General features: G+C 31.3%; 1 protein-coding gene and 4 long non-coding RNA genes across 6 annotated transcripts; 3 read left to right on the forward strand and 2 right to left on the reverse strand.

Annotated features, from left to right (window-relative positions):
- Window positions 1-1,606: 1,606 nt before the first annotated feature.
- LOC145326941 (uncharacterized) lies at window positions 1,607-3,841 on the forward strand. The gene is made up of 2 exons (XR_013882026.1): window positions 1,607-1,933; window positions 2,550-3,841. It is a non-coding gene; the product is annotated as an uncharacterized LOC145326941 (long non-coding RNA).
- A 4,519-nt stretch (window positions 3,842-8,360) lies between these two features.
- Window positions 8,361-17,556, forward strand: LOC145326954 (salivary endonuclease-like). The gene is made up of 15 exons (XM_080170409.1): window positions 8,361-8,469; window positions 8,904-8,973; window positions 9,224-9,292; window positions 9,655-9,722; window positions 10,065-10,092; window positions 10,594-10,631; window positions 11,013-11,097; window positions 11,489-11,599; window positions 11,833-11,919; window positions 14,161-14,294; window positions 14,717-14,775; window positions 15,745-15,822; window positions 16,210-16,297; window positions 16,953-17,031; window positions 17,345-17,556. The coding sequence occupies exons 1-15, from the start codon at window positions 8,417-8,419 to the stop codon at window positions 17,453-17,455; spliced, it is 1,158 nt and encodes a 385-aa protein (XP_080026535.1). The 5' UTR covers window positions 8,361-8,416; the 3' UTR covers window positions 17,456-17,556.
- Window positions 17,557-18,194: 638 nt separating this feature from the next.
- LOC145326955 (uncharacterized) lies at window positions 18,195-19,593 on the forward strand. 2 transcript variants are annotated; one of them, XR_013882028.1, is made up of 2 exons: window positions 18,195-18,299; window positions 19,041-19,593. It is a non-coding gene; the product is annotated as an uncharacterized LOC145326955 (long non-coding RNA). The 2 variants fall into 2 exon arrangements; XR_013882027.1 differs by lacking the exon at window positions 18,195-18,299 and adding an exon at window positions 18,331-18,421.
- A 5-nt stretch (window positions 19,594-19,598) lies between these two features.
- On the reverse strand, window positions 19,599-24,492 carry LOC145326611 (uncharacterized). The gene is made up of 5 exons (XR_013881929.1): window positions 24,452-24,492; window positions 23,953-24,043; window positions 23,088-23,179; window positions 22,434-22,476; window positions 19,599-19,643 (listed from the first exon to the last, which is right to left on the reverse strand). It is a non-coding gene; the product is annotated as an uncharacterized LOC145326611 (long non-coding RNA).
- A 137-nt stretch (window positions 24,493-24,629) lies between these two features.
- On the reverse strand, window positions 24,630-25,504 carry LOC145325304 (uncharacterized). The gene is made up of 3 exons (XR_013881433.1): window positions 25,442-25,504; window positions 25,119-25,152; window positions 24,630-24,692 (listed from the first exon to the last, which is right to left on the reverse strand). It is a non-coding gene; the product is annotated as an uncharacterized LOC145325304 (long non-coding RNA).
- Window positions 25,505-25,507: the final 3 nt, after the last annotated feature.

The following is a 25,507-nucleotide window of genomic DNA, read 5'->3' on the forward strand; positions in this document are numbered from 1 at the left end:
GAAATGGTTTATTACTATAAATGTCGTTTTCCTCTGGCGATGTTTTTAAGTGAATGTTCATTAATAATACTGTTTTCACTGAATATTTCGATGTTGCATCATCTCAATTTAATATGTCTAAATGCCTTTGCAATAATGTAAAAAATGTCTACATTAGCTATAATAATTCTTAAATTTTAACTTCTTCTTAATAATCCTTGCTTTTGTAGAATTTATATTTTAACTGATAATTTTATTGGGTTGTTTCCCTAAAAGTATTCTAGCCAAGAACTTCCCTTTATTTTTCTTAGAAAACTGGCACTGAACTTCGCCTACTTTGATTAGAAATAAGAATGATAGTATTGTATTTGTAGCGAAGCTTTTCTATGATTAGGGTCGGTCAGTCCGTACGTTAGTAAAGTTCGTAACGGTTATCTCTTTTCGTTAATTTAAACACCAGAAAGTCCGTACGTCAATTTAAAACATGCTGAAATTTTAATTTTTTGACAACAATGTTTTGTATGTTAGAAATATCCGATTCATCTGATTTTTTAAATAATGATTCCTATTAGAACGAGGTACAATATTATGAGCAAATTATCTCTTGAATCAAGTCCTAAAATGTAAGTATGTCCTTGCAACAAATTTACTTACAATTTTATTTGGACTATATTAATATTCTGCTTATTCAGATCTGACACTCTACAAATGTTAATGTTCGTTGTCATTTCATTTCAGAGCTTCGCTTTTATGGATGTTGTCATTGTCATAGATGAAAAAAACTATCAAATTTGTTTTTTAGAAAAAGTGGAGAGGGTTCTGTGCTTGCCAGGCACATTTAGTGAAAACACCATTAATTTTCTATCGTACTTTTATTTCTTCAAAAAAAACATTATTGATTATAGATATCACCATAGAAAAAGAAAGCATTATAAAGAAAATAAAAATATATAAGCAGACATAGTACACTTTTTTGTTTTTATTCTGAAGCAGAAATAACCAGGGAGGAAGGGAGGGGACAATGGATCGAATATTCATATTTTAGGAGTCTCAGACTTTGGGGACTGGCTTAAAGGGAATGTGCATGAATTTAGCAGTTTCTGACTGACTTTGGGGACTAAAATATGAATGACGTCACGAGAAATCATACAACATGACGGGGCATTCTTATGCTAACTAGCGCAATAATAAAAATGTAAACAATAAACAAACAGACAGAAAATTTTCACTTTAATTATTTTAAAATCATAATGAAAAAATAATTATGGAATATTTGTTTGCAGTTATGATTATAGAAATTATTGTATAAATTTTTTTAAAATTAATAATTAAATTGCTTTTAGATATCTTTTATTAATCAAATTTAAAATAAATGAGTTATAAAGTAGCTACGCTAATAGAATATATTTTCTGCTGTTGATTATAGCTCAGTGTATGGCAATATTAGAAAGAAATACACAACCAAGCGTCTCAATATACACACACATTTCTGAATAAAAATTTAGTGACACGTGGCGATTTTTGGTTTCCTTTTTCAAATGTTTTATTGACAAGATATAATATAATATTTGTATCCTTTTATATATATAGTAATACGTTTTTTGTATGTTAATATAGTTCTCCATTTTAGAGGGCATTACATTACAAGATAAAATTTAGTCTAGTGATGATTTTATAAAAATTTTAAAAGCGAAGCTTTTTATAATTTAAGGGTCGGTCTGTCCGTACGTCTGTTCATTACGGTTAGCTCATTTTGTTAAATTAAATAGATTAGAATTGTCCTATCGATTTAAAACTTTACATGATGATTTCTATAACAATTAGGTATGACTTGGAAAACGAAGCAACTCTATAAGAATCTTTAATATTTTTCAGATGAAATCTTGTATAAAATGCAAACAAGCAGAAAATGTGATACTGCCTAGGTTTCCAGGAGAACAACAAAATGGTTACGGTATATATACATTTTTTATCAAAACAAAGTTGACAACTACCAAAGCATAGAAATTTAAATGTTAAGAAAATATGTTGTAATTAATGGAATGTTAGGAAGGGAAAGACATACAGATTGACATTTTTAATCATACTGTACCTTTGCCACTAATTATTAACAGTTAGAAGATTGCTTTTCGGTTATCATTTCATTCTTATTAGGTACCTAATTTTGAGAAAATAAGGGAATAGTGAATAGTCCCTTACGTAACATCGCCCCATATGGGGCTATTATTCGTATTTTTAAAATGGCTTTTTATAGGTTATTTTAGGTTAGGCTAGGTTAGGTTATCTTAGATTGGGTTAGATGATTGCCCCACAGGGTTAGGTAATGGCCCGTTGGGTTAGAGCCTCCCGCAGGGGCTATAAATAGGAAAAAAGCTACTGTGAAAAATACGAAGAATCGCCCCATATGGTGCGATGTTACGAAAGGGACTATATCCAAAAGTAATTTCCAGTTATGGTTTTTTAACTAGGTAGCAGTAGGTAATAATTTCATTGGTATTTATATTAGTGCCGAATTAATATTTTTGCCTTTCAGTGAAGCCTATAAATACTAAAAAAAATATTTATTTCAGATGACTAACAAAGAGAAAATTAGCTTTCCTGAAAGAAGAAGTTATTGATATGGTGCGAACGTGCAAGAAAGAATTTAAGTTACATCATCGAGGGTATCTGCAGCGTGTAGGGGTGGTCCGTAGTTTGACATTTACATAATTTTATTTTTTTTAAAGCGAAGCTTTTCTATGATTACGGTCGGTCCGTCCGTACCTCAGTCACAGAGAGTTAGCTCTTTTCGTTAATTTAAACAGGTTAGAATTGTCCTATCGATTCCAAACTTTGCATGATGATTCCTGTAATAGTTAGGTACAATTTAGAAAGCGTAGCAACCCTATAATCAATACCAGAATGTCCGTACATCCATTTGAAACATGTTGATTTTTAACTTTTTTGATAACAAATTATCCGATTCTTCAGATTTTTTGAAAACTGATTCCTATTACAACAAGGTACAATGTTATAAGCAAAGCATCTCTATAAACAAGTCCTAAAAATTTAAGTATGTCCTTAAACAGTATTATCTATTTATGCAGTTTTGCAACAAATTTACTTACAATATTGTTTGTACTGAAGCATTAATATTCTGCTAATTCAGTTCTGACAATCTACAAGTGTTAATATTCGTTTGTCCTTCCATTTCAGAGCTTCGCTTTTATGGATGTTGTCATCCTTGTTTAATTTTATTTAAAAGGGGGTCATTTAGAAGTTTATTTTGCTTTCATCAATTTGTTTTATCTGATACTTTCCAAAATATGTTTTATTAAGACTTTATCAATAAAAAGTAAATTTTTTGTAACTAGACCAAATATAATTAAGAATTAGAACCATAAATCTAAATACAAAACTAAAAATATCCTTGAGACATTCTATTCTGCAACCTTTTTTATTCATAAACATTTTTAATCAAGTTATTTTGTTTATACCTAGTGTGTGTAACTGTGTAGGTACGTCTTAAACTGACAATTTTTTTAGATTTTAAAAAGTTAATCTAATTGATTTTATTTTTATTTATTATTTTGTTGTAATTAAATCAGGGTAGCCCCTTTCGTGACAACACCCCTTAAGGGGAGTTTCTTTGTATTTTCACAGTAGCTTTTCTCCTATTTCCAGCCCCAAGCATTTTTGAAAATATGACGAATCGCCCCTTAAGGGGTGTTGCCACGAATGGGACTATACCCATAAATCATTTTTGATTCAATTGTTTTATATTTACCTAACAATTCTATTGTGATATGATATATACATATATGTATTATTTAAGTAGAATTTGTTGTTATTTTAATAATTTTTAATACAATTGTTTTAACTGGTTCTTGTTTATTATTTATTACGATTTAGAAACCATAAAAACTCAATTGTTACTAGAAAATCCGTACGTCCATTTATAACATGCTCATACACATATAGTAAGCTGCGCTAATATCCAATAAAAAGTAGTAAGTTTTGTTTATATATAGCTTAAGAATTTGGTTACCGATCCGATTAAGTTCTACATTTTAGGGAAGATGCATAAAGGTCCTGAAATCCTTTTAGACTGTTTTTATCATTAAAATCTTAAGATGGTTTTATGCTATTTTTCTACGCTAAATTCTAAAACTAATATTCTTTAGTAAATGAATTGCTACCAAGTTCTTTATCTTGATAATCAGAGGCTTTTAGTAAAGTAGAATTTGGGGGATGGTGCATTTTGAATTAAAATTAATTAAAAAATGAATAAATTTCCAATAAAAGTTGCACTATCAGAAATACTCGTTTTATCTGGAATTATCTGGTTTTTCAACCTTAAAGTGTCACAACTATAAAATTGAATTAATTGCCCATTGTCCCCTCCCTTCCTCCCTGAGAAATAACAGTTTGTTTTTGTTTGTGTGTTTCAATTGTGTATTTAGTGGAAATTATATAAACATTTATTGTGATAAAGAAGTCTTAATTTTGAATATAATCTCATTTTTTTAATGCTTAGCCTTGAAGAGTAGAATTTATTGGTATACTGTTTTAAAACAATGCCAATGGATATAATTATAGAATATGCGTGGATATTATGACAGAAAAAAACTATCGTCAAATTAAATCACCATAAGAACTTCAAATCTTGGAGATAGACCCTACAATGTTTAGAGTTATTGATGGGACATGTAAAAACCTCTATAGCCACCTTAACCAGATTTCTAACTCAATTCCTGCCAATTTGGTATAAAAAAGATATACTCAACCAACTTTAAGGCATGACGGCTCTCTCTATTTCTAGATCTTGATGATTGACAGGTCTTTATTTTTTATGTCAAATTAGCTCAGATTGTGTTAGAAACCTTGTTAAGGTGTCTATAGAAAGGTCATGCCACATCAAAAACTCCATACTTTATAGGGTCTATCTACAAAATTTCAAGTACTTATGACAGTTGTTCTTTTTAAAAAAGACAAATTTGCCTTAATTTGTAATAAAAATGCACTTTCGGCGTAGGGTAAATTTCTCTGCAATGGCTAATTCTGAAGCTCAGTGCTCTGGAAGGGTGAGTAGATTCAAAATTCAATATTGTTGTATCTTTGTCATTACATGGGCATAAATTGTAATATTTTTTCTCGTATTTATTCGAATCCGGTGGATAGGAACCGGTTCCCATCCATACGAAAAAACTATGTCTAGCACCGTATTATATCCAGCTTTCTACGAATATAAAAATGTACAATCATAAGATTAAAACTAGTTTTAATCTCATAATTGTACTTTCTATATCCGCGGAAAGCCGTTTATAATACGATGCGAGAAACAACTATTATTAGTTTTAGACTAAAAAGTAAGGTTTATATTGAAAAAAGTGAAGCGATTAGTTTTTTTTTCTAATACCCTTTAGGTTGCTAACATGGTTATTTCGTTAATCAAGTAGGAGAGAGGTGATGGATTAAATGCGGAGAATGGAGGGCATCGTTATTTTAGCCAGCTACAAGTTTCACCTCATTATAGTACATGATCTGGAGTAAGATCCATGTAATATTAAATTCATAACAATACCAGTCCAAGAGTGAGGTAATCACAGGGAGGGAGGGATCATTGGACTGTAAATTAATATGGTTCTCAAAATTTTATTAACACGTTCTTTACTACGTAAATTTTAAATCTTTTATTAAATCATTTTGATTACTTTATCAGTGTCCAAACATTTCCATCATTAATTCTAATTTAATGAAAGAATAATATAGTTTATTGTAATAGGGGTTGGTTAGCACACCAAAGTATCCTCTACTGTCTTATCTTCTAAGATCCCTGGATAAATATAAATGATATATATATGTTCCATTTTAAACATGTTGATTTTTTTACTTTTTTAACAACAAATTTTTATATGATCTAATTATCCGATTGATTTGATTTTTTGTATGCTGATTCCTGGGACAACAAAGTACAATTTTATAAGCGAAGCAACTCTATAATTAAGTCCTAAAAATGTAAGTATGTCCATAAACATTATTCTGTATCAAGCAGTTTTTCAACAAATTTACTTACAATTTTGCATCGACTCTCATACATTTATATTCTTATTATTCAGTTCTGACACTATACAAGTGTTAATGTCTGTTTGTCCTACCGTTTCAGCGCTTCGCTTTTATGGATGTTGTCATCCTTGTTTTATATTTAGGCAGGTGCTTGATATTGCAGCTATTCTATAATTCAATATTGTTTATCTCTCAATGTCAAATTGTACGACCCCCAAAACGTTTTAGACAGACAGACAGAGAAATTAATTCAGTTAATTTTAATATTTCTGATTTTTTAAAGTGAGAGGCATGTATTTTTCATCAAAATTCAATTTCACCGTTACTTTGGAAAGATCATCCTGTTTATATTTTATTTTATTTGCTTTACAATGCAAGTATCACGCAACAAGTGCATGCCTATCCATGACAGATGAAGAATTCATGTCTCCTGCATGTTGAATGTCTGTTTTGGAAGTGTACACTACACATCTTGTAAATACGTGTAATGTATTTTTAGAGTAGAATTGAAGCTGATCTATAGCTTATTTATGTTTACTAATTACCTTATTGGGGAGGGGTTCTCCCACGATTTCAAGACATCATCTAAAAAATTCAATGGTTTTATACGCTTGTAATTGGATGAAATATTTAAAAACCTACTTATAACATTAGGTAACATCCAATAGAGCACAAACCCAGCTTGTACCATTAACGAAATTAATTCGGGATAAAATCACAAAACCTATAAGTGTTTTTCAGCTGTTGTTGGGGGGCAACACATCGTAAAATTGACGACTTCTCCATTTTCCCCCAAATTATTATTTCGCTGGTTGGTTATACCTTATTTCTGGCACAAACCATTTGATTGCACGACTTTTGTCTAGAGGTTCTAACTTTGCATGATATTGAGTTGCACCTGTTCATGAGCTAAGGTACTCCACCTACTCTCACTATTAGTGTCACAAGCCAGACATAGGAGCATTTTAACCAGAAAATTTTGATAAGATTTATATTTAACCTATGCTAGGTTAGTCTAAATTTGGCTTCTAGGAGCAGCTGTGGATTGAACTCATAGATTTTAAGGGATATGCTTAAGGTTTTAATCAAAGATTTCGGACACTACTGGTTTGAACAAACCAGTAAATTAAAGATTTATTGAAAATCAAAGTTTAAAATTAATTAACAGTCTAATTCCAACCCCCCCCCCCCCCCAGCAAAATATCATTAATTTCAATTTAATTTAGCAGAGCATTCCAGCTAAATAAGGGGTTGAAGGTCTTGATACTTGAAATGATAATGCCCATTTGTGTAATTTCAATAGGTCTCGCTTTTATGAACGTTGTCACCCTCGGTGTTGTCGTCCTACAAATTTTAAAGGGGATTCAAATATCAAAGGTCAGACAAAAGTAAAAAATAATATTAATGTTTGTTTAAAATAATGGATTTATTGTTACTTGGATCTTACACCAGAATTATTTCTTTATTATAAAGTGAAACACGCAGCGGGCTAAAATAAAGATTCTCCCCCCTCCCTCGCTTTACCGAATCCTCTCCCATTCTGCTGGATAAATAAAATGACAAATAAATTACGACTATTTCTCCCCTGTCCTAATATCCACATATATTTTAAATCTATTGTTTGGAATTATTTAACAACTTTGAAAATACCTGTCTGTCAAGTGTATAGAAAAGAACCACTGAAATAGACCATGTAATGGCCGGTATAGAAACTAGAACCCAAATAATATAAAATAGAAGAAAAATTACGTAATTTGAAGTAATTAAACTAAATAATAATAAAAACTTTATTAAAACCTAAATATAAAAAAAGGTTCTGATTTCTGAGTAACTTAATTTGATTCAAATATAAAATTCCTGGTCTATGGAACCAATCATTTCCGAAACTTATTACGATATCTTAAAAAGAAAAAAAGATCCTTTAATTTATTTTTTGTTTCAGAAAAAGTTAATAGTATTAATGCTTTAGATTTGAATAATTCTCAAGTTAAGGAAGATAATTTTTTTTCATAATTTGTAGAGATCTATAAAAATAAGACAGTGGCCGATAAATTGATAATACACAAAATTACCCCCACTATAGATTACAATTAGTAGTTGAAATGTTTGGACACTCAAATTAATAAACCAACTAATCAAATATGAATTGTTAAGCCAACGGATAAGAAAACGTTATTGTAAATCTTTGGGAACTATTGTAATAAACAGCCCACTGTACCCTTCCTCCAAGATAATTTGTTGTCTGTTTTTTGTACTCGAACTATGCACATTTCAAAGGTTCACTATTGTATACCTATTTTAAAGATAAGAGAATGTAAATAAATTGATTACTTGTTTTTTATATCCATACAGTTAAATTTAAAATATTCTTCATTACAGTTAACTTAAAGATATGATGGAAAGAGCAACTTTTATATTTCTGCTGTCTTTTAATGTTGCATTTAGGTGATTGTTTAGATTTTAGCTCAGCTACTCTATAAGTAAAAATATCTGTCTGTACGACTGTCTACATTCTTTTTTTTATAATCGGAATGTTGTTTTCAACTTCTACAATTACCAATTACAATGTATACTGGCCTGCTATTGGTAATTTAGTCTGTGTATTGGCCAATCATTTTTTTAGGCTCTATAAAAAGGACATTCTTAGATATTTTTGGGAAGACTTATTAAGAAGAATTATGCTATTACATTATGTCCTTTAGGCATCAGGATTTTAATCGGCAAAATGCAATTTTCTCAGTTGCTATGTAAGATAGGCTTGAAAAGTAGACACACTGAATACAGCTCTCTTATATAGCTGTAAGCAATGGTATCAGTTACAAATGATAATTGATTTAAAGTTACAGCTTTTGATATAATCATCCTTGTTTTATATTTAGTTTGAATGCTTCAGAGAGATGTGAATTAGTTGTTACAGATTTAACCTATCCACCTATTATTACAGATCAAGTAATAACTTTTTTGTAAAATATATATATATTCGTAGCATTTTTATAAGTATTATCTCCCTCACTGTCTCACTCATTCCTACAGAATATTCATATATTGCTATTAGAGAAAATGCTTAATGTCAAGGCTAGTAGAGTAAGCTAGGATATATGTTAGATAATATTTTTTAATTGTACAATTTTCAAATTTTAAGCTTTATCAATTACGAACATGTTGTTGTTGCGCTTCTTATTGTCCTTGTTAATTTCAGAATTTGGAGTTTGTTCCTCCACAGCTGAACTCAGATGAAAATACTTTCATACCTTTAGAGTTTGGTCAGGTACGAGACCATATTTTAAAGAAAATCTTTGTATCAATAAAAGTTATTTATTGCATTGTATTATAGAGAGCTTTCTGTGGATATTAAAATCAAACATTAAAAGATTAAAACCAGGTTTGTTAGCCTGGAGGGGCCGTAAGCCCGGCCTAACAAAACTAGTATTGGTTTTCTTGATTTCATTTAAATATTCGTGGAAAATTGTTTGTATAACGATGCTATACATGATTTTTTTATTATGGCTGAGAACTGGTTCTAACCAAGCGTATATTAATCGGTTTGGAAGCAATACTAGAAAAACATATACATTTATTAATCTATCTAACTTATATATATTATATATATATATCCATCTATCTATGTAGGAAGCGTTGTTTTCATGTCCTGGTACTGAATTCCAAGGGGGGTATGGATCTGAAGGAATCATTGTCAAGTAAGATATATACATGTTTCCCTTTTTTTCCAATTTGTTCCATAAAAAAATTACATAAACCCTCGACGGTCAGCTTGGTCCTTGGAGCTTGCTGGAGACCTGCAGGATCATACCTCGAACAAAGGACTTGTGTCTTTTTGCCTTTATGACTAATTATTATTGAGGTAGTCAGATTTTTGACTCAGGAAATTGTAACTTGTCTTATAAAAGTCGTCTTACAAAAAAAGGAAATTAAAAATAACTCTATGGCAGCTAACTTTCAAATGTTTTATAACGTCACATATGACACTATCCAGCGCTTCAATTTTAAACTAAGATTAATTAATTAATTTTTATTGTTAGGTGTGAGGGTGGCCAAGATTTGGAAGTTGTAAGTATAATAAATTTTGTTTTGATAATAAGTATGCAGGGATCTAAAGGGATAAGACAATGGCCGATGTAATCCCAATGATAATGCACAAAATTACTCCTTCTGTTGATTACAATTAGTGGTGAAACGTTTGGACACTTAAGGAACCAACCAATCAAAAATCAAGTCCCCAAAGTTAATAAGCAAACGAATAACAAAACGTTATTATAAAACTAGTGTAATTAACAGCCCTAAGTCCCCTTAAATCATGATAAGTATGTTTAATTCGTATGTTCGTTTTTAGTAAATTGTATCAAAGTGAAAAAGAATGTTTTTTTTTATTGTTAAAAATCCTAACTTTTACTAATGGTTACCTACTTTTATTTAACTAAAACTTAATTAAACTAACATAACTTATAAACCAACAGTTTCTAATAGATAGATTATGATATATTTACTACTTAAAGTACTAATTTCCAAAAAGATGGAAAATTAAGGTTTTAATGGCAGTATATATTATAGGGAGCAGAAAAAGCAGTTTGGCGTGATATGGGATGTAGGTAATTTGATTTTACAGTATGGCTTCGAAACCGACCTACATCCGCTGGATTAAAACCGGTATCGTATATTACAGACAATTTTCCACGAATATTAAAATAAAAATCATAAAGTCAATAGATTGATGTAAACCCTAATTATGAAAAACAAAATTACACTTTTATGTAGATTTACATTATTGGCGGATAAGTTTGGACACATCTTGAACCAATCCATCAAGAATTATTTAAGGGTTATAAGCCAACAAATGAGGGAACGTGTTTATTAAATTTTGGTTAACTGTTCATTTTATAGTCCAATGTTACCTTCCATCCTTATTGCTGGCCTACCTTCATTAGTGAATATAATTGCTTCACTTATAAATTAATTCTTGTTACTTTTAGAAAACAGCCCCAGGATGAAGCCGAAGTAATTGGATCCTGCGGGGGCGAGGAGGTCAATGGGGTTCTTATAAGAATTGGGTTCCAGGTAATATATTCATAAGGATAGTAGTATACTCCAGACAACCACTGCCCATATGCTTCAGGGACCCCTTGCCTTGCAGAAAACATTTTCTTAGTATATTAGTTTTCTCACCAAGAGGATAAGTCTTATATTTGTTCAGTCAAAACAGCACATAAGTTTTCAGAATTCTAATTTTGATGACAACACTGTAAAAAGTTTATGCATTTAAACTTATATGCTGTGAAAAGAAAATGTAAGAGGTTTACTTGAACTAAACAAGACAATCGACTTATTGGTTTTAAGGATTTTAAAGCATACCTGAGGTTGACCCTTATGTAGCCACTATTTTTGTTGTAGGTGCATGAGTCCAGCATACCTGATGTTGACCCTGATGTAGCCACTATTTTTGTTGTAGGTGCATGAGTCCAGCATACCTGAGGTTGACCCAGATGTAGCCACCATTTTTGTTTGCCATGATGAAGAAAGATCCAACTCTATTTGGGCTAAACATTCACTATGGGATGAGGTATCTATCTATCCGTCTCTATATGTACATGGCTGTTCTCCTAGCATCTAAGAGCGCTGAAATCTAAGGAAAAATAGCTAACTTAATATGTTCAGTAATTAATGCAATCTTAAGCTTCAGATAAAAAAAACGTTACTACTTTTTACCAATCTTGAATTTGAAAGATCCAATTCAAGATTGGGACTGGATCTCTGCTTATGCCTCCGCTATTACTATTTTACTTTAATATTTAGATAAGTGCCCAGCAGCATGGTAATGATAGGCCTGACTTTAGAACAGATGGTTTCTATGATTATGATGTGGATCAAGCCTATACTAGGGTAAATATTTTTATACAAATAGATCAATTCTGAAATAACTGAGGTTTTAAAGAAATTTATTTACGCCCAAAGATTTGGTGATTTTGAAATCACAATGTTTGCAGCAAGATAATCCGGCGTTATCCTCTTAGGAATTTTTTTCTTCATTTTTTTCAATTTTATCCTTCCCCCCCCCCCCTTCCCCGACTAAATGACTGGGTTAGGTTAGGTTATATGGCTAGGGGCCGAGCGCCCGCGGCTAAGCAGGCCAGGGGGCCGTTATTTCTGGGGGGGGGGGGGGGGGGTATAAAAATTGTCAAAGAAGTTGTATCAACTTTTTTGCTTTTTATTTAAGATAGCTAGCCGGTTCTTTCAGTAAGTAGTAGATGTAAAATTTTTCATAGAATTCAGATATGCAATCGGTTTTTTTGTAGACCTCTTATTTCTTAAGTACTTTAAGTTTTTTAAAAAAATAATTAAGTCGGTTTTAAGGTACTAAAATGCAACAAAATAAAAGAAGAAAATGGCCAGTATGAACAAAAATAGTAAGATCTTTAATTTGACACCTTACTTTTAAAATTCTGTTGAGTAATTATTGAAAAAATCTTTTTTTTTAACCTCGGTTTAATAAAAACTTTAGACCTAAATATTTTCTCAAACAGACATAAAAAACATGGGTTCATATATACCTTTAGAATCAGAAAAATATTACGAATCTATTCTAAGCAAAATTGAAAAAGTTTTATAAAACTATTATAAAAAAAATAAGTTTATTTTAAGAATCATAATTTTCGGCTTTAATGGGTTAGCTTGAACCAAACCTAAACAAAAGACAATGCAATGTAGCAGATATTTTTTAAACACAAGAAACAATAATGTATTTTTAACTGCATTGTTTTGAAGTTTATAAACAGACTGATGCATATTTGTTCATAATTTTTCATTCTTTACATGTTCTTTAATATCACTATATTTATTGTAGTATCTATTGTATATTAGGGTGGGTTCATATCGGAATTAGACAAAGCGGGGATATGCAACAGATAAAATTAACCTTAAAAACATTTCTGACCGAAAAAGAATTTTAAAAAATTGAGTTTTAGAACACGACCACTTAAAAATATAATTCATTACTTATTAGTATGCAAAGACGACATTCAAATTTTTTTTGAATCAGAACTATGGCTTCATGGTGCTCCCTGGAAAGGCCTTGAGGAGCTGAATCAGGAACTTTTGTCCGTTTCAAAATATCTCGTTCCTAGCCTTAGAAATCACTAAAAAACCAAAAAAAATTAAGGTTTATTGAGAATTGTCCAATTTGTAGAGGTTTTTTAGATTTTCTCAGGCTAGGAACGAGATTTTTTGAAACGGACAAAAGTTCCTGACTTAGCTCCTCAAGGCATTTCCAGGGAGCACCATGAAGCCATAGTTCTGATTCAATAAATTTTTGACTCCCATTTACAAATAGCTATACAATTGAATGTCTGGTCGTTAGCGGTTTTAAGACTTAGGATAAATTTTAAATCACCCAGAGGTGTATTATATCTATATCAATTGAGTGCAGATCCCCGCTTTGGCCTCAGAAAAAAAATGTCCAAAATCGACCCACCCTATTGTATATATTGTATGAACGTTCTCCTTTTTTTCTGGCAATTCTATAGGTTAAGTTTATAGATTAAGCTTCCCGATTCGTCAATTTTTGCGATTTGTGATTGGCTAGTTTAGTAGTTACAATTCTTAAAATAAACTTTTTATTTTTTCTATTTTTTATTACAATTTTTTTTAACTTTTTCAATTTCGCTTAGAATGGATTCATGTTATTTTTCTCATTCTAATGGTATATATGAACCCATATTTTTTTATGTCTGTATGAGAAAATATTTAGGTTTAATGTTTTGATTAAACCGAGGTTAAAAAAATAGATTTTTTCAACAATTACTCAACAGAATTTTAAAAGTAAGGTGTCAAATTAAAGATCTTACTATTTTTGTTCATACTGGCTATTTTCTTCTTTTATTTTGTTGCGTTTTAGTACCTTAAAACGGACTTAATTATTTTTTTAAAAAACTTAAATTACTTTAAAAATAAGAGGTCTACAAAAAAACCGATTGCATATCTGAATTCTATGAAAAATTTTACATCTACTACTTACTGAAAGAACCGGCTAGCTATCTTAAATAAAAAGCAAAAAAGTTGATACAACTTCTTTGGAGAAAAATTTCCTAAGAGGATAATACCGATAATCCCTATCCTTACAATTAGGATGACCAGCAAGCAGCTGTTGCAGAGTTAGTTGGTTCTGAAGACCTTGCCCGCAAGTATATTGAATGGTACGGCAGTGATGTTTACCTGGCTAGAGGCCATCTGGCACCGAATGCTGATTTTGCTTATTACAGGTATGTTGATCTGCTGAAAATTTCGATGGGAAAAAGCATTTTTAAAAACGTTTACATGTATTTTCTATGTAAATCATTTGTCACTAATATTAAAATAGAAATCATAAAAATAAAACCAGGTTGCAAGCCCGGGCTCTGTGTCCCTCGAGGTTAACAAAGCAAGTTTTAATCTTAAAACTTTTCAATTTAATATCTGCGGAAAGTTGTCTAAAATACGATGCAATAAATAACTATTCCAATATGGCTTCAAAACCGATTAATATCTGCTGGATTGATACTATTTTTAGTGATACTAAAAAAACATGTATCATATTGTATAATAATGAGTTTTCCACAAATAATAAAAAAAGGATGCCCTGATAATATTCACGGAAAACTGCCTATATATAATACAATGCAATAAATAATTATTATTATTTTAGTTTGATGGATTCTACCTTCCATTTTGTTAATGTAGCTCCTCAATGGCAAACTTTTAATGGTGAGCTATAGTTTTTATTATTACTCTTTGAAATTAATATGTAATAGTATGCCATTAGGAGTAGGGTCAGGTTAGCTAATTTTCATGTAATTAAAGTTTTCAATTCCTATTGTACACTAGACTATAAAAGTTGGAAAGATTTTTAATCAATATAATAGATTTGAAATCTGCATAAAATTTTAAGGATTTTTTATAAAATTAGTTTTTTATATAATTCTTTATTTAAAGGCGCAAATACAAATTAAGTTAAATAATTTTAAGATCTGTGATTGGTGGATTGAAAACTATCTGCGCTCTGATTGGAGAAGCTTAAGTGACGTACATCTTTCAACCAATTAGAGCGCAGGTAGTTTCCAATCCAGCTATCCTATTGGTCAAAATTTATTAACTTAAATCGAATTTGCGCCTTTAAATAAAGAATTATATAAAAAAAGAATTTTATAAAAAATCCTTAAAATTTTATGCAGATTTCAAATCTATTATATTGATTAAAAATCTTTCCAACTTTTATAGTCTATTGTACACAACAACCCTTAAAATCAGTCGTAATCAAAGACATCTAATGAATTATCTCTAAACCCGGAATTGTTAAATTAGTTAAGTAGTAAGACATAATACTCATTTTTTAAGGAGTTAAACTTTATGAAGAGTATAATTTTTCATATTCTATGGTCAGATTTCTTTGCTATTACATGACTTAATCCTAAGGTTCTCTAGATATCAAAGATGAAAAATTTATAAACCTAACCCCTAAAATCGATATACCAAACTATCAAAAGTGTAGTCAATTTAGCTTTCTAAAATGGAACTCGTTTATTGGTCAGCTTGTTAATCCAGTAGGAGAGGATGGGAAAAAAGGGGTGAATGGGGGATATAGTTATTTCAGCCCGCTGCGTGTTTCACTTTATTAGAGAACATGAAAATCTGGTGTAAGAAAAGATCCAAGTAATAATATATCCATTCACCTAGGTGGAAACTGGATGTACTTTGAGATTGGGTTGAGAGATTTTGTTGTGGAACGCGGCATTGACGCTACTGTATATACAGGTTATATTTAAAACAGGGCTCTGCAGCTGCTCCTCAGCCGCGCATAAGTCTCAAATTAAACCTGCTTTGGAAAAATAAATTCTGAAAAGATGTATTGTTTGTTTAGCAACAGGTTTATACATCAAGCTAAACTTTAAAGTTATAAAAAGATGTTCTAACATTAGGCTTACATGCGGCTGACGCGCAGCTGCCGAGTCCTGTTTTTACTTTCCTTTCCTTAATTTTTATATAACTGTTCTTAATTTTATCTTATCATTCGCAGAAAATTGTCTATAATACTACAGAATACATGGTTTTTCAATATGGCTTAGAATCGATTGTAATACAGCAGATATTAATCAATTTCAAAGCCAAACTGAAATATTTTACACATTTATGACTTTATAGGTACACATGGAGTAATGGAATTAGCAGATATTAATGGAAATATGGTTGATATCTATCTTTATGGTGGTAATCAGTTACCTGTACCAAGGTACAACATTTTAATAATAGTTGGGATGTCTGTCTGTCTTTCAAAAAGGTTAAACTTGTTTGGTTTATGTTCATGGGGAATCTTTATAATGGCCATATACAGGTTTTAAGCTGTTTAAGGGAGGGTATGTCAGTGAATCCGCGAAAAAAAAACTTTTTCAAGTTGAATTTCCACCATTTTATTTAATCTTTCTTTTGAATCAATAGATATAGAAGATCTACATAGATAAACACTCGGTCACCATAATCTGTCAAACTTTTAAAAGGATTCCAAGCAGACTAACCATTTTGTATATTTCTAGTTATATACACTTTATTCCAATAATATGAGCCACGAATTTTTTTGCAGTATAATTTCCCTGCGAAATTTATCTTTTAATAGCTGACTGAAAATAACTGTCATTTCATACCAAAATCTGTAAACTCTAATCAATAATATGAACGGATTCTTCCTCCACTGTTTTTTTTTATTGGTTAATTAAGAGATTATGTATCTAAATCTTCTATATTTATTATTAAATCAAACATGAAAGATAAAAATGAGTTGAATGTTAATCAAATTGATTACAAAGTATTACAAATAGGCAGCTTTTTCACGGCTTGCGTATATGCATAACCAATACCATGTACAATTAATAGTATCTAAAATGAATTAGGTTTTTCTGGAAAATAATACACGATGAAGCTAAGAACGAGGGAGTTGCAGTTGTTGGTGTTAACAATCCTCATCTAGAGGTAATTCTACTACAAGTCATAGCATACCCTATAAATTCACGAGCTAGAGGTTTTCTATATATCTTAATATACTATTCCTCACACATGGATTCTAAGGTATTAGATAATGAACAAAACTAAATTCATCTATGTATATACGAAATTACCTTCTCTGTAGTTTAGGAATATTGGTTTTAAAGTGCTAGTTTGTACAAACCAATCAAGAGTTGATAAATGAATCCAACGTCTTTAAGCCAACAAATGACGTTAGGGCACTAGTATAATTTACATTCCATTGTCCAATCTCAATCTAAAATTTCTTCTTTATTTGTAGAGTATCAAAGAGTCTTACATCCTGTGCCCACCAATAGAGGATGCCAGTATTCTATCCAGTGTGTATCATGCTGATGATATTTATAAAGGATACATGTATGCCTGCAGGTAGGTTCTAGTTTTCATTAAGATATCAGGAACATCCTGTGCCCACCAATAGAGGATGCCAGTATTCTATCCAGTGTGTATCATGCTGATGATATTTATAAAGGATACATGTATGCCTGCAGGTAGGTTCTAATTTTCATTAAGATATCAGGAACATCTTGTGCCCACCAATAGAGGATGCCAGTATTCTATCCAGTGTGTATCATGCTGATGATATTTATAAAGGATACATGTATGCCTGCAGGTAGGTTCTAGTTTTCATTAAGATATCAGGAACATCTTGTGCCCACCAATAGAGGATGCCAGTATTCTATCCAGTGTGTACCATGCTGATGATATTTATAAAGGATACATGTATGCCTGCAGGTAGGTTCTAGTTTTCATTAAGATATCAGGAACATCTTGTGCCCACCAATAGAGGATGCCAGTATTCTATCCAGTGTGTATCATGCTGATGATATTTATAAAGGATACATGTATGCTTGCAGGTAGGTTCTAGTTTTCATTAAGATATCAGGAACATCCTGTGCCAACTAACAGAGGATGCCAGTATTCTATCCAGTGTGTATCATGATATATATAAAGGATCCATGTATGCCTGCAGGTAGGTTCTAGTTTTCATTAAGATATCAGGAACATCATGTGCCCACCAATAGAGGATGCCAGTATTCTATCCAGTGTGTACCATGCTGATGATATTTATAAAGGATACATGTATGCCTGCAGGTAGGTTCTAGTTTTCATTAAGATATCAGGAACATCTTGTGCCCACCAATAGAGGATGCCAGTATTCTATCCAGTGTGTATCATGCTGATGATATATATAAAGGATACATGTATGCCTGCAGGTAGGTTCTAGTTTTCATTAAGATAACAGGAACATCCTGTGCCCACCAATAGAGGATGCTAGCATTCTATCCAGTGTTTACCATGCTGATGATATTTATAAAGGATACATGTATGCCTGCAGGTACACATTGTTGATTATGAAGATATCAGAAACAGCAATAACTCTAAACTTTCTTTTTAGTTCAGTACATCATGAAACCAAAAAAAATTTGAGCATAAGACATATATTAGAGTAAAGCCATGGAAGGGGAAGGGTTTAAATAACAGTATGTTCCCACCTCTAGGACCCTTTACCGACTTTCAATTGGGTCTTTGAAAATAAATCAATAACGTCGGGAAAATTAACACAGCCTTGGCACTACGAAAAATCAGAAAGCAATTTACCTGCAGATGAAAAAGGTCCCCAACAGAGGGATCCAGGTAGTTGTCTAGTTATACATCTATATTTATAGACTTATTAGACAAATACAAAGGGTATAGTATTCTTATAATTTACCAGATCTACCCAGAGTTTACCCCAAAAGTTTTTTCGAATAAAAGCTTCCGGGTATTAACAAACACGCTTATGCAGTCCCTATAGCTTTGGATTGTTTTCATAGGCGAATTATTGACTGACCGTCCGACTGTTGAGCACTGTTCATTTAACTAAATATATTTTATACTGTTTCCATTGTTATATTTTAATTTTATAAAAAAAAGGCTACTTGTGGATTAATTAGTTTAATTTTAAATACTTTTAGGGTTGAAGATTTAGCCTTCGCAGTACCAGAAGTACCTGAATTACCCCTCATGGATTTACTCAATTAAAACTTTACGTAAATCTTTTTTTAAATGCTACTTTTTTTTCTTCAGTTTATTTCTTATCTAATTGCGGTCCTAGCGTCTAGGGGCTTTGTATTGAAAGGGGTAAAATGGGGACATGAACAGTCCAAAACCTTCATACTATTTAACTATTTAAAAGAAAGGTTTAGAGTCTAAACTTTAGACTATTATATATATTTGTAAAATTTCATTTGGGTTATTTTTATGCTATTTTTTTGCTTCCGCTAAGAATAGAGAACTTTTAGTTGATTGAACATGAACCTAACGTACTGTATTTGTAACAATTTTTCTTTTTTTTTCTTCTCATAATCATTTAATTTTTTTTATCTTTTTGATAAAAATACCGTTCATTTTGAACTCTTATCATCAACATACGCATTTACTTTTATTAACAAGAATTTATTATTTTGTTTATTGTTTTTATTTACAATTATTATATATGTTTATTTTTAATAAACTTTCAAATTTTAATTTTCTTATTTCTTTGCTTTTGATTGTACACCGTGTTGGAACCAGAAATCCTAAATAAAATGATCATAATATACATAACTAGCCTACAGCTCACGTTGTTCACTGGTCTGTAATGTTCTTGAAAATATTAAATATCCGTACTGGAAAGGTAGAAGGCTGATGCAAATATTAAGGTATAAAATCCGATGTATTAAGAATTTGTAGAGGGCCCGATCTTTCAGGGTTAAGACAGAATGCTTATTTTATGTTTGCTGACCAATACATGTATACTCTAAGAATAATATTGTCTGTCGGTCTATCGGTAATACTCTTAAATAATTTTCCCAGCTTTTATAGAAGATATTTTTTGTGTAAAGATTCAAATACCACTAAGTATCATTACTCAGCATGTCTGTCTTTTGTGCACCCTTTTTGCTTTCATTTGCTTTGCATTTTATTTTTTTTAATTCAAGAGCTTCTATAGTTATGGATTTTGTCATCCTTATTTATCTGTTAAATGTTAGTAGCGAAGTCAATAAATTTAAATTTAAAAAGTTTTACTTTCTGTCTTAAGTGCTCTGAAATAAATAAAATTACTGTAGGAGAAATATTTATTTTCCCTTCTGCTATTTAATATAGAAGGTTTAATTTTTTGGAAAGCAATACACTTCTGTCCAACTATAGCTAAAATATTTGTTTTGGATTACATTTTTTATCAAGATTATAATGGAGCATTTGCAAAATTCATTTTCCGCTGTTATTTAGTAGCGAATCTCATTTATAATTCAAAACGTCTGTCCGTTCGTCTGTTGGCTAGGATTAGGGGAAAATGTGATTTTTATCATTTACTAATCAATGGCTGAAAAATTGTGTAAATATTCCCAACATAGCTTGCCAGTATGGACCTCATTTATTGGTCAGTTTGAAAAGGGATTGTATAATGTTAATGATCTATTTCTTGTTAAAAGCATAACTTTTCTACAGTGGGGGTTGGTCTGTCCATCCGAATATCCCTAACAGATAGTTCTGATTGTTAATTTAGGCATATTAGAATTATCCTATTGAATTCAAACTCGACAATAAAATTTTTGAAACTGTTATGTCCTTCAATGCAGTCAAAGTCAAAATCTTTATTTTTTTTCCATTGCTTTACATAGCTGCTCTATCACGTTAGTATGTCCAAATAAAATATCTTGTATTTAAGCTATTTAATGATATATTTACTCAAATTTTATTTTACAAAAATTCAATATGTACTTCCCCCCCCCCCCCTTTCTCTCTCTCTATTCCCCCGTTCTCTCTCTCTCTCTCTCTCTCTCTCTCTCTCTCTCACTCTCTATCCCCTAATTCTCTCTCGTTCTCTCTCTTTCTTTCTCTCTCTCTCTCTCTCTCTCTCTCTCTCTCTCACTCTCTATCCCCTAATTCTATCTTGTTCTCTCTCTTTCTTTCTCTCTCTATCCCCCCGTTCTCTCTCTCTCTATCCCCTAATTCTCTCTCGTTCTCTCTCTTTCTTTCTCTCTCTCTCTCACACTCTCTATCCCCTAATTCTATCTTGTTCTCTCTCTTTTTCTCTCTCTCTCTATCCCCCCGTTCTCTCTCTTTCTTTCTTTCTCTCTCTCCTCTCTCTCTCTCTCTCTCTCTATCCCCCTGTTCTCTCTCTATATATATCCCCCCGTTCTCTCTCTCTCTCTCTTTTCTCTATCCACTCGTTCTCCCTCTCTCTCTCTATCAACCCGTTCTCTCTCTTTCTTTTAAAAATATTAAGATTACGACTTTGACGTCTTATTTTATAATATCTGTTTAACTGATTTATTCAGTAATTTTTTGTTTTATCTATATTTAATGTAACAATACATGATATAACGTTTTGCTTCATTTTTTAAACATTTTTTAAAGAATATACACCTAATATTTTTCATTTCAAATTTTCGTCATGAAAGGGCTAAAATGTTTAGTTTAATATCAGACCACATTACGGGAGTGTCGCACGAATCAATTTATATTAAAACTAAGTTTTCTTAGATTTACTATATTATGAATTTAAATTTTCTGTGTTATGAATATAAATCAAATACTTCAATGTTATTCAAATAGCAAAATGAATTAAAAAAACTGAATTAATGATGCTAAAAGTAGAATAATGGGTCTTATTGTTCTGGTCAATGAGAATTTAATAGGGATTATTGGAGCACTATGAGTTTTATACACTATACGTTTGGAAGATTCGAGCTCGATTATAGACGTTTATTTCCTATATAGATCTGTCATGAATCTTGATGCAATACAGCAGGCCGTTTTGTACATGTTAAAAATTAGAAGATTTCATTAAATAAAAGTAATCGCAAATATACTTAGTAAATAATACAGTAGCTTTTATGGGGGGAGGGAACATTGGACTGTAAATTTTACCGGAACCCAAAGTTTTATAAACCTACAGCACTCTTATTCGTGGCTCAAAAACTTTGGGTACTTTTATTAAACCTTAATTGGTTGGTTCAAACTAGTAGTGTTCAAACTTTTCAACCAATTATTTTAATATACAGGAGAAGTAATATTGTTCATCATCATTGTCAAATTTCTTTGCACTTTTGTTTTGGAAGCCATAGTATTTTTCTTCTAGCTGTAGCTTCTCTTGAACTATTTTATATCCAATGTCTTTTCAAGCAATCTAATTTGATATTTTTGTAACTTGCAAAAAAGAATATGTCATATTTTGTGATTTATTTAACATAATGCAAAGTATTTAGATTTACCAGTCTTATATAAGAGAAATCAGTTGCACCCGTTTACATGCTAAAGTATTTCATCTTTGATTACTTACTTTATAGATATTTTGTGTGTCTATATTCTGTTTTGATTACCTGTCTTTTTGTAAGAAAACCAAGACCCTTTTCTATCTCATCTCTGTAAAAAAAATATTTGTTAAATAGTGATAAAAGAGATATGTTTTTTTTCAAGGGTTATTTCTCTTGGTAGTTTGTAGAGTTGATACTTCCCCAAAATAGATATATACCTTCTTTTATCTTATTTAAAGTTCCACTGCAAAGGAGAATCATATTGGTCTAGCGTTTTCATTATCATATCTTGTTACTTTTATATATACTAGCGGCTTCGCCCCTAGCCTCTAGGGGCTTTGCCCCAAGAGGTGATAAAAAAAATTTGGGCGAAATACGTATAAGGACCAAGGAAATCCCCAACAACAAAAAATAATAAATGGGGGGGATTTTTTGTTTTTTTGGGGGGGTTGGGGTTGTCCAACCCCCCAAGAATAGCCTAAAACCACCACTAAATTAGCCTACAAACACCACAGGACCAGTAGGTATATTCCCTGAAGAGTAGAATCCGATCGGATCAGTGGTTACCGAGATCTTAAGGGACGGACGGACGGACAGACAGACAGACAGACGGACGGACAGACAGACAGACGGACAGACAGACATCGTTCTACTTTGTATTATAGATTAGGAATAGGATAAATATAATTACGAACCTAGTAATAGTGTCTAACTTTTTACCTTAAACTGCAGTTTTCTAGCTGATCAGAAAGATTTGAGAGATACACTTTCTCTCCTCCAAATTCTGATAAAAAGTTTTTATCCTTTCGACCCTGAAAAATATTTGTTAAAACTAAAAAAAGTTCATAGCTGTCAAATCCAAGCATTCTTTAAATATTTCTTCAAAAGTGATGTTTCATATCTACAGCTTAGAAACTTGATAATTACTAACAGAAATCCCATACGTTCATTTGTAAAAAATTTAATTTTTTGGTGTGAAAAAAAGGCACTTATTCACATGCGTGCTTAGGGGGTAGTTATTCCCAGAGAAAAGTGTACCCTCGGCCTCAACCTGAAATGTTTTGCCGCTTACCGCTGTTTCACCCAGGGATCTAAAGGGATAAGACATTGGCCGATAAATAGATGTCCATCTACAATATTGAGTCTCTAAGGTAACGAATAAGAAAACGCTATTTTAAAACCTTTGGGACTAGTATATAAACAGCCAAATGTCCACTACCTCCATGATTTTACCCTGAACCCAGGGTAGGAAATATTTTTAATATTTTTTTATATCCCAAATCATGTGCATGACTATAATAGAATGATGTTATGCGGCTTAGATATTCAAGAATAGTTATTTCTTTCATCGTATTATAAACCGCTTTCCGCGGATATAGAATGTACAATTATTAGATTAAAAACAGTTTTCTTAGACCCGAGGTGCTGAAGGCACGGGCTGAAAAACTGGTTTTAATCTTATGATTGTACATTTCTATATTCCTAGAAAGCGGTTTATAATACGATGCTAGACATAGTTTTTTCGTATGGATGAGAACCGGTTTCCTATCCACCGGATTCGAATGAATACGAGAAATATACTTACAAATTGTTGTTCAGGCGCCAATATTTCTTGTCTCTTAGTAAAGTCAGAAGAACTTGCCATTATATTCAGAGCTCCCTCCACCATCTCTTTGCTAAAGTCAAAACAACAATAGTACAAGAATGACAAAATTTCAGGGATCTGAAGGGATGAGACAATTTTATATCAATAGATGTATAATGTACATCCCAAATGATGATATGCAAAATTACTTTTTCTGTATATTATAATCAGTGGATGAAACATTTGTAGTTGGACACCTTAACAATTAAAATCTTAATAAAAGAATTGGAATACGTTATTATAGGACCTCAGGGACTAGTTTATAAACAGTCCAATGTCCCCTCTCTACCTGATTAACAATGATAAAATTGCATAGCTTATGAGAAACTGATTAGCCTGTAAAATCTTGAAAAAATTCGAGTGTAAATTTGTCTTTTATTCCTTGAAATGGATGCATAGCATCATGTCTTATTGGCCTAGGAATCGCCAAATCTGATACCTGAATTGTATTTTATCCAGAGATGTATAGACTGCACATTCAGATCTACAAATAGTCACCAAAAAACATTGAATAAAATTGTTCTTTTTTTCTGGTTCTTTTGTCCATTTTCTGGGAAAGGAAACATAGACACTAATTACAACTACAACTGTTTATGGTTATTGTATTTATGTTTTACCTTTTGATTCCTTTCAACACAAGCTCTTTTTCATGTGTTAGTAAATCAGGTTGCTTTAAAGCTCTGAAAAAAGTATCTTTTAGCAAAGTATACAAGGTAAAAATTCTTTAAATGAGAAAAGAACAATAGAGAATAATTAATTTTTTTTTCAATTTTATTTTAAAATAGTCAAAATAAAATGTTTAATTGCAATGGTAGAAAAAGAATTTTTGACCGATGAATTAATAAACTAAGGATGACGCGAAATTAAATATGGCTTAGAAATCGAATAATATCCGGTGGATAAAACCAATTCTCAGCAATACTGAAAAATCATGTATAGCATCTAACTACTGAAAATTATAAACGCATATCAAAATAAAAATCTTGAAAGAAACACCAGTTATTATAGACCGGGCCTTCGCGGCTAACAATACTAGTTTTAATTTTTTCATTTTAGTATCCACGTAAGGCTGTCTATAAAATGATGCGATAAATAACTATTATTACCTTTTGAAAGCTACAAGTGAATGTTCAAACCAGCCTTAAAATAGAACAATGTAATATGATTATATGTTTAATTTTCATGGTAAAACAGAAAAAATAGTATGTTCTCTTAATCGTTGACTTAAAAACTTTGGGCACTTTTATTAAATCCTGATGGTAGTTAATTGTATCCATTAACATTAAAACCAAAAATTTCAATTTACAAAGGGGAAATTTTATCTATCAAAATGGGGAATATTCATAAATTTATCATTAATTGTTTTATCCCTTTAAATTTATAGTCGTACCTACTTTCTATCAATGACATGGTAATTGGTAAAATTTACCTAAATGGTATAGGGCTTCTCCTTTAACATAAAGAGCTCCTGGGTGGTTAAAATCTTTCATTTTAA

This window comes from Acartia tonsa, chromosome 8, assembly GCF_053477335.1.
Source record: "Acartia tonsa isolate MP-2025a chromosome 8, ASM5347733v1, whole genome shotgun sequence".
NCBI lineage: Eukaryota > Metazoa > Arthropoda > Copepoda > Calanoida > Acartiidae > Acartia > Acartia tonsa.

Bases quoted from the DNA above. Each gene is read 5' to 3' on its own strand.
- LOC145326954 (XM_080170409.1), top strand. From the start codon at position 8,417: ATGATGGAAAGAGCAACTTTTATATTTCTGCTGTCTTTTAATGTTGCA. The intron at 10,632-11,012 runs GTAATTTGATTT...TGTTACTTTTAG, and splicing joins TGGCGTGATATGGGATGTAG to AAAACAGCCCCAGGATGAAG. The intron at 16,298-16,952 runs GTACAACATTTT...AAAATGAATTAG, and splicing joins AATCAGTTACCTGTACCAAG to GTTTTTCTGGAAAATAATAC.